The sequence below is a fragment of the Mchenga conophoros genome, linkage group LG5, assembly GCF_057382185.1.
Source record: "Mchenga conophoros isolate Kocher_MC1m ecotype Shallow Benthic linkage group LG5, M_conophoros_male_GT1.1, whole genome shotgun sequence".
Taxonomy (NCBI): Eukaryota; Metazoa; Chordata; class Actinopteri; order Cichliformes; family Cichlidae; genus Mchenga; species Mchenga conophoros.
This window is the reverse complement of record NC_140530.1, coordinates 6,373,275-6,390,715: the sequence shown is the minus strand read 5'-3', so window position 1 is coordinate 6,390,715 and position 17,441 is coordinate 6,373,275. Positions and strand designations below refer to the sequence as shown.

Genomic DNA, 17,441 nt, shown 5'->3' with positions numbered 1-17,441 from the left:
TTTATTCTCTTCCTCTCTACTTTGCTTTCTTTCCTTTTTCCTGATTGATGTGTCTAACATTGAATCCCTGTGTCCATTTACGTGTGTAATTAGCCATTAGAGAGCATGCAGTCTGTGGCTGAGACTCTGGCACCTGGCACATAAACTGTTTGCTGATCAAGTGGAATCGCAGTAAGGTGGCTCATGGTGTTGTGGGATTCCTAATGCTAACAGAAATGTATTTTAATATAACTCAAATCCATAAAAACATCTAAAAAGAGAAAAACACATTATTTATGCATGAAAAGAAATTCTGAATTTTCAGAGCTGAAAACTAATTGATAATAACACTAAGACAACACACATGAATATGTATAGCAGGGTCCACCAGGAAATATCCAGTGTCCCCTGGAATAGTGACCAGTCTGCCTCTGACAGTTACAATCATTTAGTATTTTAATTTCTTTTACATATGTATCATTCTGTTAACCAGCTAAATCTAAATTATTCACAGTAAAAACAGCATGTTTTAAAGAAAAGCTGGTGGTGCAGCAGGTGCAGTGGCTCTATAAGCTCTATGGGTTAGGGCTTTGTCTACGTTCACACATAAGCAGACTATAATCAGCTAGACTTCCTTATGGAAGAACATGATGTTCATACAGGTTTCCATCCATTCCCTTCTGCTTATCCTTTTATACCTTCATTTTTTTTCTTGATTCTGTTCTCTTACCTATCATCCAATGTTTTAGTCAAGATCCTGTTTTTAATGTTGTGCTATAGAATATCATCTTAAGTTCATCGTATGTATTTACAGTGACAATGTTTATTTTTTAAACTACCAGATCTCTGGTAGTTTATTCAGGGTGAAGATTTGGATTTTGTTGTGCTGAACGAGCACAACTCGGGTGTGCCAGATGTTTCATTAAAAAATACAATAAAAAATAGAATCTAGTAGCCTAACCTTAACTGTTGTTAGTGTTTAGAGGTTAAAAATAAAGTCACTGGCATGTTTCTGTCTGCAGTGGAACCGAGGGTGCAATGCTGATTTACAACATTTCTGATAGAACAAATTAAGGTTACGTGAGTGACGTGTGTGAAAGAAGCCCTCATCCAGATGCATGAGAAGTGGGAGGGTTGATGGAGGAAGACAAAGAGAGATCAAAGAGGAGAGTGGGTGCTGTAGCAACGTGAAGTGTCCAGGCAGGATCACAGTGAGGGGAAAACTGAGATATGCTGGCACCTTGCTTTGAGCAGATGCACTTATGAGATCAAGCGTGTGTGTGTGTGTGTGTGTCTGTGTCTGTGTGTCTGTGTCTGTGTGTGTTAGTGTGTGGTCAGACAGTATCACACAACTACAACCACAAAGACCAGCTTCCTCCCTTTGATGGAGTAACTCTGAGTGTGATGCCAGATTCTGCTGATTGGATGCAACCATCCAGGACCTAAATCTGCACTCTTCTCCAAACAGAGGAGTCTGTTGTCTGGAAGATAAATACAACACACCGCTGGTCTCACAGAAAAACACACAAACACTGTCCACTGCAATCAGGAACTTTCTCCGTCACGACCTATGCAATTACGTTGTTCAAGAGGGCAAATGAGGGAGCAAAGAGAATAGAAGCTTTCAATCAGATGTTTTTCAAAGTCCTGTGTGGAAAATGAAACTTTTGATTTTCTTTTGGAGAGCAAAGGGGCAAGATCAACTGATATTATCTTTGTGTGGACACTGCAAACAGAAAACATGTGGCTGATTGGCACTCTGTGTGAATAGAGTTGGAGGGGAACTACAGATGAACAGATCTGTGGTTAAAATCTGAGGTTTCAGAAACTATTTCCACTTTGCTCTCTGTCTAAACTTTGGAAATTAAGTCATTTCACATATGCATAATACTGTACATGGGGTTTCAATTGTGCTGGCCTAAAGTTGCCATTAGATCTTAATGAAATTTAGACAAATTAATTTGGAGAAATCACTGAAGAGCAATAAAGTTTACAAATGTCATTTTAATACTCTGGGCAGTGTTGAATCTGCAGGGTTCTGGATTCACACTTCTTGGTCATCTGGGGCCTTTCTGTGTGGGGTTTGCATGTTTTCCCTGTATTTTTGTGGTTTTTGTGAGTGTCAGTGTGTGGTTGTCTGTCTCTCTGACCTGCACACGCTATGTGTACATTAGCTCGGAGTGCCCAGCATATTAAGTGCTGTGTCAAACCAAGTAGTGTTAAGTGGATTTTAAAGTCCTCCAACCCTAATGCATACTTACTAACCTCACTCCGTGAAGGAGCAGCACCTGGTTTGTTTCTGCTATGGAGGAAACAATCACTTCCAAAACTTAGTTTTTATTATTTCAGTGGAAAAGGAATGTTTTTAATGGAAACTTTGTACATGACTTTCTACATCTGTACATTTAACCCTCAATATTGAATTTTTCCCTCTATAGCATGAAGTGAATGAAGTAATGCCAAAACACATGTCAGAGAATTAGTTTGAAGGGTTAGAAGCTTCTGAAACTAAGCTTGATTAGTGTGTTGCTGAAATGCAACTCTAACCCCAGTTCTAAGTAGTTCACTGGCTGATCTGGTGGATTTGAACCCTTTGGGTCTAAGTCATAATCCTGCCCCTGTGATGGACTGGCAAACTATCCAGGCTGTACCTTGCCCTATGGCCCAGGTGTCAAACTCGAGTCCTCGAGGGCCGGTGTCCTGAAACTTTTCCGTGTGTCCCTGCTGCAACACACCTGAATACGGTCATTAGCGAGACTCTATAGAACCGGACTGAATGCTGAGGTGACAATTCAGCCACTTCATTCATGTAACAGCAGCTCATGAGTGAATGAACATGGTGCAATGAGGTGCAATTTAGAACTACATTTTCACTTAAATTTACTTAGATTTACTTGAGTAGGGTTAGAGTCCCCACCTCAGCATGCAGTCAAGTTCTATAGTCTTGCTAATGACCTACTAATTTTATTCAGGTGTGTTGCAGCAGGGACACCGTCCCTCGAGGACTGGAGTTTGACAGCTGTGCTGTACGGCATCTGGTTGTCTCGACACACTGAAATAATCTGCAAAGACTGGTATATAAAAACAATATTTACTTAGGGTTTAAGGCCCAGTGTCGGGGGCAGAGTTAGGGGTTAGGAGGTTTATCTAAAAATAAAAACTGGAAACTATTTTCTTCAATGATGCTGATAAAGATTTAAAAAAAAACCACCTCCTCAATCTCCTTAGAAAGAATAGCTCAGCCAGTAGGCCAGTGCTGATGTAACACGAGGAAGTGTTTGTATTGCTGTTTTTTTTTTTGCTTTGTTTTAGATCAATTTCCTTGACTTCAGTTTTAGACCACAGACTGAGCTACAATGTTCCTTTGTGTATCTCAGCTCCTGGTAAAGTGCATCGGCGGTACTCCTTGTCTGTGCAGCAGGCTTCCATACCCTGCTGATACACTGGGGAATTCAGCCTTCACACAGGCAGCCCCACAAATCCTCATGGAGAAAAACATTTGCCACAACTGCAAACAAAGCAACACTTCAGTCAGCCTGCTGGTATTGATTTCTGTCTTCTCAGTAAGCCTCTTTCCGCCTCCATTCTCAACTCGTTAATCTGCTTTCTATCTGATGGCTTTTACTATTCCAGCTTCCCAAATTTAGAACTATTGTGCATTCCAACAATTCACAATAAATGCCTCAGTCGTCAGGGTTCATTGTTTATTCTAGTCTCTGGGCTTATGGGATTATTATTGGCATATTATGGACATTGCTTTAAATAACTGCAGCAAAGATATTTACTGGTAGTGAGAACAACTGCAATTTTGCTGATACATTTAACTTAATCTAATGCATATATAAAATGTGAAATGTCAGCTGCTCATTTGACTTGATACTATCAGGTCTTTAAAAAAAGGTGATCTTTAGTTCTTGTAGCTCTGCTATGACAGTGCTGTTGTGATTTATGCCTCCGAGAGTGAGATTCCCTCCACAACGAGGCTTCACGTGAGCTGAATTTGATTTCTAAAGGCTTCCCCTTTTAGAAAATGAGAAATCCTCTCTTTCTCTGCACTGATCTGGGGATTATTTGCTTCCACCATCTTCTTGTGAGCGGCTTCCTCTCCTCTCATTCACTGTTCAATTTATGGCTGCCACCTACACGTCTTTGGTTCTGAGAATGCATTCATTATCTTCCCCCAACCCCCCGGTCTGTATTCATTTTTCACACCTTTAAATGATTTTTTTAGCAGATTAAAGCACCAAACTAGTTATGCACTGTCATCTGTAGAGCTGAAAAATAACTAAATACATACACATATACACAGTATGTGGTAACTGTTCCCTGGTTGTTGAAATGACAATCAGCTGAACACAAGCTTACTGGCAGGGCTGAGGATACTGTCTCATAACTATTGCTGTCTGGCCAAAGCCATCAAAGGAATCTTAAATAATCAAACCAAAACAGTTAAAGCAAACTTTAATAAATCAGTTTTTGATTTTCTCCAGTCTCCTTTTGTATGAAGATCCAGATTCCTGTTACTAAAATGAGAATCAGACCTCAGCCATTGCACTTATAAATCTGCTTATATTTCCTGTTTAAAAGAAGAAAAAACTATTGGCTTCTATATTGCAGTGTCAGACTTTTAAATCACCAAATATCCGTCACATTCTTAATAGCCCTGTGTGCTTTGGGTTATCATGAGTACGCTACAAAACTTTTATGTATGTATCAAAATTTGTTTGACAGTTACATTGATACTTTCAGCATGAATTAAACTTCTTCCACTTAACTTTAAGTTTTAAGAGATTATGGATATCTGCCACATACACAAAATCTAATATTAGATTAATGCTATTAATGTTGAAATTAGTCTCATATCAAACTTTTCCATTTAATAATATTTAATCAGCTACAAAAACCAAGATTATGAACGAGTGTGTGCACACCTGTTTCTAATGATGTTTCTCTGAGTCATCACAAGGCTAACATTATTCATGCTAATCTCATTACTCTGCAGTCCCACTGTTATCAAAAGTATCAGTTCCAATATTGACTAAGCAGCCTGTGTTGTCTTACCTTGAAGCTGGATTTTAAAGGTTATTCACCACCTTCAGTGTTTCCCCTGGATTGACCAGTTTGGAAGGGGGAGGTGGTTTGTAGTGGCGACATCACCGAGTCCAGCAATGACACGCTTCCCTCAGAGACCATTTAGAACTCAGAAGGTGCACAGACTTTGTCATACTGACTGCTCCGGTGCCTGCCTGCTTTAGAATTCCTTGGAATGTTGTGGAAAATTCTGGAAATGACCATTGTCGTACTACTGTCTTTACCTTTACTGGGAAAGGATCGAGAAAATAACTGAAATTAAAATTAAAAATGTTGTTTTTAGCTCTGTGTGCATATTTGTGAATAATTCATCTAAATTCACTTACAGGAAATTTGTGTATGAATCATTTCTGTGAGTGAAAATTTCAAAATTTTAACTCCACATACAAGTCTAGATTTTTCTCCTCAAGGTTTTGGGGCCAGCTTTGTGTTAACATGTTGGAAATGCTAAGAGTGATTTGATGTCCGTTTGCAGCAGTGAGCTGTTGTGTAGGATCGGGCACAGTCTGTACTTTACCATCATGTTCTTGTCCTTTTCAGAAAAGACCTCCTTTCTGAAAGCTGCAGAAGTTTTAACTGAAAGTGCTCTCACGTTAGAGGGATCTGAATGCAGTTTGTACACTGCCTCCTGATTGTCAGCTATTGAAAGACACTGTATGGGCATGCTTTAATTTAAACCTAAAATGTTACCCACCTTAACCAGAGACTAACTAAAAATATTCAATCTTACCAAAGAGTGAAATCTGCTCAACAATGTCATTAATAGCAAAATGCTAAACATAAGATATCATGACTCAAAATATCAGATTTTCTAGTTTTTTGGAAGAATAAAACAAGATAACATAAAATAAATCTTCCCAGACAGAGTGCTGCTGGAGTGTGTCATGACTTTTAGATTGCTGCTATTTTCTGTGTGCGTCTTTGTTGTTTTTGCTTTGAGTCTTTCTTTCTCTGCCACCTTGTCTTTCCTGTTCCTTTGTTCTGTCTCTTCCTGTGTCTCCAGCCTTGGTGTTTTCACTGTATATGGCAAATAGACTGGTCTTTACATAGCACTTTTCTAGCTGTTATGACCACGAGCCACATTTATAAAACATTATTTTCAAATACTTTTTCTGTTTTGCCCACACTGGAAATTAAAAGCTCAGTATCTTGAACCATCCAACCTCCAGTTTGCAGATGAACAGTTCTCCCTCCACAAACACATCCCCGTGCTTTTTCTAGTCTTTTTGCTTTTCCTGGAATTGCATATGTTTGTGGTCCTGCGTCAGACCTTTGTTCATTATACCTCCCTCCTGATCTATATCTAATGTCAGGGTAAAGGGAGATGAGTAGTTTGATTAGGTTTCTCAATCATGCTTTTATCTATTAAAAAACTTTAGTGATTGTTAAGGAGGGAAAATTCTGGGTAACAGATTCATATCAGGAGTTTGACATTTTCTGCAGTTACAAAAGACCTTTGTGAAATAGGCTCACTAATCATGAATACCTAAAATGTTCGCTTCCTGGAAAATTAAACAATTTCCCACTGATTACATGTGAATTGTGCTGCTTGGCACCAAAATAACTCCTGATATTCATCCTGCATTTTTGGTGCAGATGTTTAGTGAGGTAAAGGTGCAGCTGCTGTATTTCCCAGAGAGAGAGAAAAATATTTGATCATTTTATGATGGAGAAAGATGTCATGAATGCAGGAATTATTTTTGAATGTAAGGACTGCTCCATGACATTTGATAAACTGGACATTTAAAGCCTACATGTGATGTCCTTTGTTAGAGTTTAACAGAGCCAGATGATTTGGTGCTGATATGTTTTTTCTTTCTTTTTTCTTTTTAAAATATCTTCCAAAACAAATTGTAAAAAAAAAACAAGAAGTATACTAACTTGAGAATGAAAATATTAAGCAGTTTCATGTTAATCAAATCAAGCTGAATTTAAGCTGTTGTCGATCTGCAGAACTCATTGAGCTTTATACTGGGTTTATATTGTCTAGAGGTTGAAAATCAATCATCGCAGATGCAACAACATCTGTGTATATCTTGTTAAATTCTTTTGGCTAAATCCATAAAGAGCAGTGAATCTCAGATAAGAGATCACAACTTCTCATCCCAGTCTATACACATAAATCTTAGCCTATTTTTAAGGGACTCAACTGGACTTCACTTTTTCTGTTAAGGTGAGGAGGTAAAGACAACCATCTACAATGTAAGAAACGGCAAATTTCAACCTCCAGGAGTACACGGACACTGTACTCTCGTACATCAGGAACTGTGTTGACAATGTCACCGTCAACAAAAGGGTCAGGGTGTTTCCAAATCAAAAACCCTGGATGAATAGCGAAGTGCAATCCCTCCTAAAAAGCCGCAACACTGCCTTCAAGTCAGGGGACAGGGCTGCGTATAGGGCGGCCAGGGCAGACCTGAGTAGAGGCATCAGGAAAGCTAAGGCTGCCTATAGGAGGAGGATTGAAGATCACTTTGCTGATAACGACCCCAGAAAAATGTGGCAGGGGATCAATCACATTACCAACTACAGAAGCAATAACCAGGCAACATCTAGGACTGATGCCTCACTGGCTGAGGATCTAAACCGTTTCTTCCCCCGCTTTGAGACGACCAAGCCCTCAGCTGCCACACCACTTCCACCCGCCCCCAGCACTGGCACACTAACACTTAGGGAGCACCAAGTGAGGTGTGTTCTAAGGTCAGTGAATCCCAGGAAGGCGGCAGGTCCTGATGGAATACATGGAAAGGTTCTCAGAGCATGTGCTGACGAACTGACCGGAGTCTTCACTAAAATCTTCAACCTTTCCTTGTCATCAAACACCGTCCCGCCCTGCCTCAAAACCTCCACCATCATCCCCATCGCCAAGAAGACAGCTGTGGCCAGCCCAAACGACTACAGGCCTGTTGCACTTACGCCTGTAGTGATGAAGTGCTTTGAGAGACTGGTCTGTCAGCACATCAGGGCCGGTCTGCCTCCCACTCTGGACCCCCACCAATTTCCCTACAGGAAAAATCGTTCCACCGAGGACGCTATCACCATAGCGCTCCACACTGCGCTGAGTCACCTGGAGCACCGAGGAAGCTATGTGAGAATGCTCTTTCTGGACTTCAGCTCAGCATTCAATCATATCATCCCGGAGATCCTGGTCCAGAAACTGTCTCACCTGGGACTCTCCACCCCCATCTGCCTCTGGATCAAGGACTTCCTGACAAATAGACCACAGTCTGTCAGACTCGGCCCCCACCGGTCCAGCACCATCACACTCAGCACCGGGTCTCCACAAGGATGTGTTTTGAGTCCCCTCCTGTTTACGCTCTACACATCCGACTGCTCCCCTACCCATCTCTCAAACACCATCATAAAGTTCGCGGATGACACCACAGTGGTTGGACTCATCTCAAGGGGGGATGAGTCGGACTACAGAGATGAGGTCAACAGACTGACTGAGTGGTGTTCAGTTAACAACCTCCAACTGAACACCACGAAAACTAAAGAACTTATCTTGGACTTCAGGCAGGGCAGAGCAGACCCGGCCCCACTTTACATTCACGGGAGCTGTGTGGAGAGGGTACACTCCATGAGGTTTCTGGGCGTGCAGATATCTGATGACCTCTCCTGGACTGCAAATACTACAGCGGTGGTTAAAAAGGCCCAGCAGCGTCTCCACTTTCTGAGAGTGCTCAGGAGGAACAACCTGGAGGAAAGGCTGCTGGTGACATTTTACAGAGCCACCATAGAGAGCATCCTAACGTACGGCATAACAACATGGTATGCAGGGTGCTCAGCTGCAGACAGGAAAGTACTGCAGAGGGTCATCAACACAGCCCAGAAGATCACTGGCTGCTCTCTGCCCAGCCTGGAGGTCACTGCAAACTCTCGGTACCTCAGCAGAGCTGGCAATATCATCAAGGACCACTCTCACCCCAGCAACCAACTGTTTGAACTATTACCGTCAGGCCGACGGTACAGGTCACATAAAACCAGGACAAACAGATTCAGGGATAGCTTCTTTCCCAGAGCTATCACCGTAGTAAATAAGCACAAAAACAATTGAACCTATTCCATACCGTCACTGTCATTATATTATGCTGCTATTCATACTGTCATTATATTAATGCTGCTATCCTGTATATATTGTACATACTATTGTTTGAGTACTTACGATTGTTTTTTTTGTACTTTTTATATTTTACATTTATATTTATTATTGAAACTTGCACCAAGGGAGTGGCACTCCAATTTCGTTGTACTCTGTACAATGACAATAAAGGCTATTCTATTCTAAATACAGCTGGATGTTTTAATTCCCTGTTTCCTGCTTTTCTTCTACTAAATAGATGTTCAAATTGAGCACATTCAGAAGAATTTGAATTTAACTTGAAATAAAGTTTGTACTCCCCTGTACAAAGTGATTTATTTTGTTATATATTAATATATGTTGTACAGTTTCCTCCAACAATGTGCTTTTTACAACCTGCACTTTTTCAATGCAAGTTAATCTTCTACTTCAACTTTTTCCAGAGTTTGTCAAAATGTTTGTACGTTGCCACTGCAAAAGTCACCAGATGCAGATGAAGTGGCGATGACTCCATCGCAAAACCTTCAAATGAAGGATTTTGAGTGCAGTAGGCTTTCCTTTTACTTTTGTTCTGCACCTTTTCCCTGGATGTGTTGTTGGGCCCGGGTATAACGGTTATGTCTATACACTAACACTACTCTGTAAATAAAAGTGATTACAGGATTGTATTGTAGAGCAATACAATACTGTGCACTGAGAAATGATGCTAAAAACATGTACAGCAGGCTATATTGTGCCAGGGATGGATCCTGACCACATCATTGTGCTAACCATCTGAGGCAAAACTAAGTTTTTGGGAATATTTTTCTTTTCTTTTAGATAGTGTGATCGTTTAATATGTTCCTTAATTACCAGAGACTTGGAGAGCAATTGAATAAAAGCAAAAAGGGACATATTCTGATTCACTAAGGGGGACAGAGCTGTCAAAGATGATGACATAAACCTCGGGGGTTAAGACTCAGGAGTGAGAACAGGTTGCACTGTACATTAAAATCCGTATATTCAAATATTTGGTAGTGGGCTGGAAGATTGCACCTGCTACTGGCAGAGTTCTTAAAAATAGAGAATACTGTTATGGGCTCAAAATGTGGTCATAAATATTTTGTACTTGTAAATCGGTTTTGTACTTGTAAAAAAGATTTGTATGTGTAAAAAAGATTTGTGTGTGTGTAAAAAAGATTTGTGTGTGGACTTAGCCAAAAACCCCTGCAAGTTACAACTAAGAATTTTGACCCTATTTTTCTTCCTTTCATCTGATTGGTCGATGTCATGTCAATCACAAATGTAACAATCCAATCAGAGAACAGATGGGTTTGGCTGTCGGAGGGGCGCTTTTTTGAACTGCAGGTCCTTGAAGGGTAATCTCTATATAAATATCCGATAGCAGCTAGGTCCCCTAACTTTCAGTAGCTGTTGAAAGGAAAAAGTTGTGGTATGTCAGTGGTTAGAAATACCATTATTACTTTAGGATTAGTGTAACACAAAGTCAGGGCTGACCCAGGACCATTGCTGTGAGTCACAGTGCGCAGCATAAAAGTCCTTTCACATCGGACTCAGGATGTGCTGCTAATGCTAATTGCTAACTAAAAGCAAAGGATCCAGAATTTGTTGCTGGCTGCTGGGCTCTGTGGGTTTTTGCAGCAGCTCTACCTGTACTAGATGCACCTGCTCCTTGTCGTTTTTATCTCTGACTTTATGTGAACTACAAGAGTTTGTGGGTTCTCTTGCTAGTTCTTCAAATGTTCAATAAAAACATGTATGCTAGTTCATAACGAAGAAAGCTTTGTAATGAAGACTGTCATTTCCAAAACACTGCCCCCCCCGCGTCCGCAGCGCTGTTGAAAAGGCTGTGGAAGTCCCTGTATTAAACACGTAGTCCTGTGACACAAAAATCACCAAACTCGGACGACCACAGACTGTTTTCCTTCGTGGTGATGAAGGAAAACGCTGGGTTGGCATGTAAAAGGGCATTTATTCCCTTCAAAGACCTGCAGTTCAAAAAAAGCGCCCCTCCGACAGCCAAACCCATCTGTTCTCTGGTTGGATTGTTACATTTGTGATTGACATGACATTGACCAATCAGATGAAAGGAAGAAAAATAGGGTCAAAATTCGTAGTTGTAACTTGCAGGGTTTTTTTGGCTAAGTCCACACACAAATCTTTTTTACACACACACACACAAATCTTTTTTACACACACACAAATCTTTTTTACACACACACAAATCTTTTTTACACACACACAAATCTTTTTTACGCACGCACAAATCTTTTTTACACATACAAATCTTTTTTACAAGTACAAAACCGATTTACAAGTACAAAATATTTATGACCACATTTTGAGCCCATATACTGTCTCCTAACCCTCTTAAGACTTCTGCATCACCAACAACCTCAAACCTGGCTCCAAACCCTAACCTTGACCCTTTTCTGTCATGGGCCGTGGTGCGCAGGCACGAAAAGATCCAGGCGCAGACTCCGCGCTAACAGAAAAAACACTTTATTGTAACAACGAAAGGCGACCCGGGGAAACTAGGGAGCAAAACAAGAAACTAAAAACCCGGGGAAACAATGACACGAGGAAGCCGGGATCGGGACGGTGGGAGGCTGCAATAGAAAGGGGAGATGATTACTAGGGAGCCGGGAAGTGGGGAAAACACATCTGGACTGAGTTAGAGTAGGGGGCTTACGATAGAACGGGACCGTGGGAGCTCGGGAGGGAAGTGTGGCAGTCCGTGGGGGCAGGAAGTCCGTGGGAATGGCGAATGGGCCAGGTGAGCACCGCGAGATCCAGTTGAGCCGGAGGACAGGCAGGTAGCAGACGCCAAGTAGAAACCTGGACAAAAGTAGGCAGGTTAAACACAGTTCCAATCCAGAAGAGAATGCACGCTTTTCGTGGAAGTCTGGTTACCACTGTGGGGGTGACTAACGGACTGGCGTGGAGCATCCGTCAGCGCCGGGTTAAGCAGATCTCCGTGTAGTCACCGTGATGGAGAGCAGGTGTGCTGGTGATGGCCCAGCCCGGGGGTGTGGCTACCCGAGCATCACGCATTCCACAGACACAGGACCACGGACCATGACATTTTCTAGGAAAATGTAAATAGTTTTTGAAATGTTTCAGTTATATATTCACACACGGTTAACGTAATCACAGATGACAACTTCCTTTACATTATCCCTTACATTATATATGCCTTACAGGGATATATAATGGACAAGCACAGTATTTTACTTGGTGCATTCATACATTTTTTCACATTTTCTTGACTGGGCTAGGCGGCCGTCTGACCTGCACTGTGTACAGACGCACGTTCTCTTAGTACCTACGAAGATTTCTCTGAGATAGCAATACTCTTATGAGCGAAGGCTCAGTACTGGTTGTATTTGAACCCACCACACACATCTCTTAGCTTTTTGCAGTAATGAGCAAAAACACATATACACATATGCTATATGTGGAAATCTTAGATAGTAAAGAAATGGTGGCTACCCTACGATACCAGTCTGTGCAACACACAGACCACAGGAAAGGAGGAGGATCAAAAAAACAAGACCAACAAAGTAAAAACTAACTGCTAGGGCAGGATTTGGCTGTGTAACCTACTGAGAGAGGGAGTATATTGATCAGCTGCTTTCCCGCTGCTTTCTGCCTCATTATCAGACAACACACATGACTTTATTTGGTCAAGCTGCACATGAAGATCAGAGCTGTACAACATGCCCTGCAGCCTGTGCCATGTAGACGGTGTACCAAGGAGGATTAACACTTAGTTACTTGTATTGATGCTGTCCTCTTTACATCGATCATTCTCTTTGCCTGGATGGAGGTATGTGTTTACTGCCAATTTTTAGTTAGCAAGGTCATGCAAAAGCCCCCTAACACAAAAAGAACAAAGGAAAAAATCTCACCCAGTGCACTCATTCTAAATAGTTTGCATTCAAAATGACTGACTACCGAGTGTAGTGTGCATGGCTTTATTACACCTTGAAAGTTTTTGTGAAATCTCTCTCTGCTTGTCTTCTCCTAGAGTCAACTACTCAGCATCATGAACAAGATGAAGAACTTTAAGAGACGTTTCTCTTTGTCGGTTCCTCGGACTGAGACGATTGAAGAAAATGAGTTCACTGAGCAGATCAACCAGCTCAACATACGGCACACTCAGGGTAAGAACACCTTTCCCCCTCAAATCACCAGCATTGTCTGAGATTACTACAATTATCTGTTCAATTTTGAAATTTCACAGATTATGAAAACCATTGCGGTTGCAAACATTTTAACAGCAAATAACTCTTCAAAACTCACTACGATGGTCGATTTGTCGTAACATCCACTGCTAAGCCACATAGTGTCATATGATGTGGAATTGAGCACCCAAAGGACGAGTTGTGGGACAGAGTTCATAAAGAAAAAGACAAACATTTATTCAGGTGTACCAGAGAAGTCCAAATGGGAACTGATAAGCAAAGTCCGTAAGTCCAAACCAAGAGAGGAAGGACTGATAATCAACAGAGAACTGAGGGGAGACCGAGGGTATAAATATACAGTAGGCAATCAGGGAGAGTGACGAAACACAGATGCAAATAACCAATAATTAAGAAAAAGACAAGGGAAGTAAACTTAAATATACAAACATCATTTAGTTGCTTCACTAAACAACTTTCTATGCATTGTTTTGATTTAACAGCCAATTCAAAGATGTCCACTCTCGTCAACAACCTTTGGCACCAAAACAACAAACAAAAATCCACACGTCAACAACTAGGTGCTGAATGCAGTGGAGCATTTAGCATCTGCAGCTAGAGAGAAGACCAGAGCAGAGTTGGTGGAATTGATCACTTTACTGTTAGAACAGGTAGCTGGTGGAACATTTAGGAGCTTGAAAAGCTAGATATTTCTGCCGTTCTAGATTTAAAGAAAAAATAGTGCATATCTGACTTAAGGTTGTAAGGTGAGCACGAGCTTTAAATGGAAGATGTTGTTCTTTAACTGTTGAATGTTTGATTTCTCAGAGTATTCAGAGGCCGAACGAGCTTTTAAAAACAATAAAGCACTGGGTAATTAAAAGCATTCAAATCCATTCACATTCCCAACCCATGAGCTCTTCTACCTCTTTGCATCTTTGGTCTCCATGTGAGCATGAATGGCTTGTGTCTAATAATAGAGCACAAACTGCAACACCGCTCTGGGTTTTAATACAAAAGCCTTCCTTCCTTCCGTGTCTGTAGCAGACCCTCACAGATTAACTGGGGGTTTTCCGGCTATGACTGGTACCACCACCAAGTTGGAGCCAGAGGATCAGCAGGCTTCAAAGGGGAATAAGGGTTATAGTGGGATAAATTGGGGTAGATAATACCAGGAAGCTGAATACACTCACAAGTAGATCCTTGAGTGCCTGTGCTTGATTATGTAAACCACGTCTGATACTGAGAGATGGAATAACAGTGCAGAGTCTATAAAATGCATCTGATTTAAACTTTCATCACAATTTCCAACCATTTGTTCCCGGGTTCAATTCAATTTTATTTGCACAGCACCTACTGCTACGGTGCTATTTTGACGATTCAGTATTATTATGACGTGTTATTATAAGATACCTTAGGCGTCCGTGTGTACTACCACATAAGTAATCAAAATGAGGCATCTAAAGTGCTTGCTTCCTATGAAAATATTACATTTGAATGAGGATGTTATTCAGCTGTCTAACGGAGTAGCAGCTGGCTATGTAGTCTTACCCCCCCAGAGTCCATCAGTCTGCATTACTGTCTGCTACTGAAGGTCAGGAGAGAGGTAAGCAGACAAACCCAGCTACCTCCTGATATTTACAGTCCACTCGTAGCTCTTACTGATCATTTCTCTTTTTTGTTTTGCTCTGTTCCATCTGAAGCATGTAGGATTTTATCATGTCCCATAGTGTAGCAGACTTGAATAAAAAACATCTCGGATATAAGCATCACATGGAAAAATCATGTGATGCCTTAACATTTTATTGTTGCTGTATGCCATCTTCATAATTTGTGTGGTGATGGAAAAAGTTTGGTCGGCATCAGCAAACATGGTTTTTGGGGTTTTTTAAATTCAACCCAGAATTGTTTCTCGTGCAGCAAAATAAGTAGACTACCATACTACGTCAAAGGTTTGGACACACCTTCACATTTTTCTTCTGTTTCTTCTTTATTTTCATTACTATTTACATTGTAGATTCTCACTGAAGTGAAACTATGAATGAAAAGATACAGAATTATGTAGTAAACAAAGTGTGAAATAACTCAAAACATGTTTTAGATTTTAGATTCTTTAAAACAGCCACCCTTAGCTTTGATTCCTGCTTTGGACACTCTCGGGATTCTCTCGATGAACTTCATGAGGTCGTCACCTGAAATGGTTTCCAACAGTCTTGAAGGAGTTCCCAGAGATGCTGAGCACTTGTTGGTCCTTTAGCCTTCACTCTGTGGTCCATCTCATCCCAAACCATCTTGATTGGAGGTCAGCCTCCATATGTCAGGTGACTGTGGAGGACAGGCCATCTGGTGCAGCACTCCATCGCTCTCCTTCTTAGTCTTCCATTCAGTGTGCCTTCAGTTTTGAATAAATCCCCAACAGTGTCAGCAGCAAAGCACTCCACACCATCACACCTCCTCCACCATGCTTCTGGGATCCATGCATGTGGAGACCATCCGTTCACCTATTCTGCGTCGCACAAAGACACAGTGGGTGGAAACAAAGATCTCAACTTTGGACTCATTCAATTCAATTCAATTCAATTTTATTTATATAGCGCCAAATCACAACATAAGTCGCCTCAAGGCGCTTCATAGATACAGAGAAAAACCCAACAATCATATGACCCCCTATGAGCAAGCACTTTGACAAGAGTGGGAAGGAAAAACTCCCTTTTAACAGGAAGAAACCTCCGGCAGAACCAGGCTCAGGGAGGGGCAGCCATCTGCTGCGACCGGTTGGGGTGAGAGAAGGAAGACAGGATAAAAGACATGCTGTGGAAGAGAGACAGAGGTTAATAACAGATATGATTCAATGCAGAGAGGTCTGTTAATACATAGTGAGTGAGAAAGGTGACTGGAAAGGAAAAACTCAATGCATCATGGGAATCCCCCGGCAGCCTATGTCTATTGCAGCATAACTAAGGGAGGATTCAGGGTCACCTGATCCAGCCCTAACTATATGCTTTAGCAAAAAGGAAAGTTTTAAGCCTAATCTTGAAAGTAGAGATAGTGTCTGTCTCCAGAATCCAAACTGGAAGCTGGTTCCACAGAAGAGGGGCCTGAAAACTGAAGGCTCTGCCTCCCATTCTACTTTTAAATACTCTAGGAACAACAAGTAGGCCTGCAGAGCGAGAGCGAAGTGCTCTAATAGGGTGATATGGTACTACAAGCTCATTAAGATAAGATGGGACCTGATTATTTAAGACCTTGTATGTGAGGAGCAGGATTTTGAATTCAATTCTGGATTTAACAGGAAGCCAATGAAGGGAAGCCAAAACAGGAGAAATCTGCTCTCTCTTTCTAGTCCCTGTCAGGACTCTTGCTGCAGCATTTTGGATTAGCTGAAGGCTTTTCAGTGAGTTTTTTGGACATCCTGATAATAATGAATTACAGTAGTCCAGCCTGGAAGTAATAAATGCATGAACTAGTTTTTCAGCGTCACTCTGAGACAGGATATTTCTAACTTTAGAGATGTTGCGCAAATGGAAGAACGCAGTCTTACATATTTGTTTAATATGTGCATTGAAGGACATGTCCTGGTCAAAAATGACTCCAAGGTTCCTCACAGTGTTACTGGAGGCCAAGGTAGTGCCATCCAGAGTAAGAATCTGCTTAGATACCATATTTCTAAGCTTTCCAGGGCCGAGTACAATAACCTCAGTTTTATCTGAATTAAGAAGCAGAAAGTTAGCGGCCATCCAGGTCTTTATGTCTTTAAGACATTCCTGCAGTTTAACTAATTGGTGTGTGTTATCTGGCTTCATGGACAGATAGAGCTGGGTGTCATCTGCATAGCAGTGAAAATGTATGCTATGTCTTCTAATGATGCTGCCTAAGGGAAGCATGTATATTGTAAACAGAATTGGTCCTAGCACTGAACCCTGTGGAACTCCATAATTAACCTCAGTGTGTGAAGAAGACTCTCCATTTACATGAACAAATTGGAGTCTATTAGATAGATATGATACAAACCACTGCAGTGCAGTACCTGTAACACCTACAGCATGTTCTAATCGCTCTAATAGGATATTATGGTCGACAGTATCGAATGCTGCACTAAGGTCTAG

At 41.3% G+C, this 17,441-nt stretch overlaps 1 protein-coding gene and 1 long non-coding RNA gene across 5 annotated transcripts in view; one reads left to right on the top strand and one right to left on the bottom strand.

Annotated features, from left to right (window-relative positions):
• Positions 1 to 17,441, top strand: part of cdk18 (cyclin dependent kinase 18) — a 73,852-nt gene that overhangs the window by 15,427 nt on the left and 40,984 nt on the right. For 3 of the 4 annotated variants that reach the window (XM_085272939.1, XM_085272940.1, XM_085272938.1), the window contains one exon: positions 13,182 to 13,317. In XM_085272939.1, coding sequence (XP_085129065.1) covers positions 13,200 to 13,317 — 118 coding nt within the window. In that variant the 5' untranslated portion in view covers positions 13,182 to 13,199. Of the gene's footprint in view, positions 1 to 12,485; positions 12,981 to 13,181; positions 13,318 to 17,441 lie in introns of those variants that run through there. The other variant, XM_085272937.1, reaches the window with a different exon arrangement.
• LOC146573657 (uncharacterized) lies at positions 11,552 to 13,547 on the bottom strand. The gene is made up of 4 exons (XR_014892409.1): positions 13,457 to 13,547; positions 12,065 to 12,239; positions 11,844 to 11,989; positions 11,552 to 11,760 (listed from the first exon to the last, which is right to left on the bottom strand). It is a non-coding gene; the product is annotated as an uncharacterized LOC146573657 (long non-coding RNA).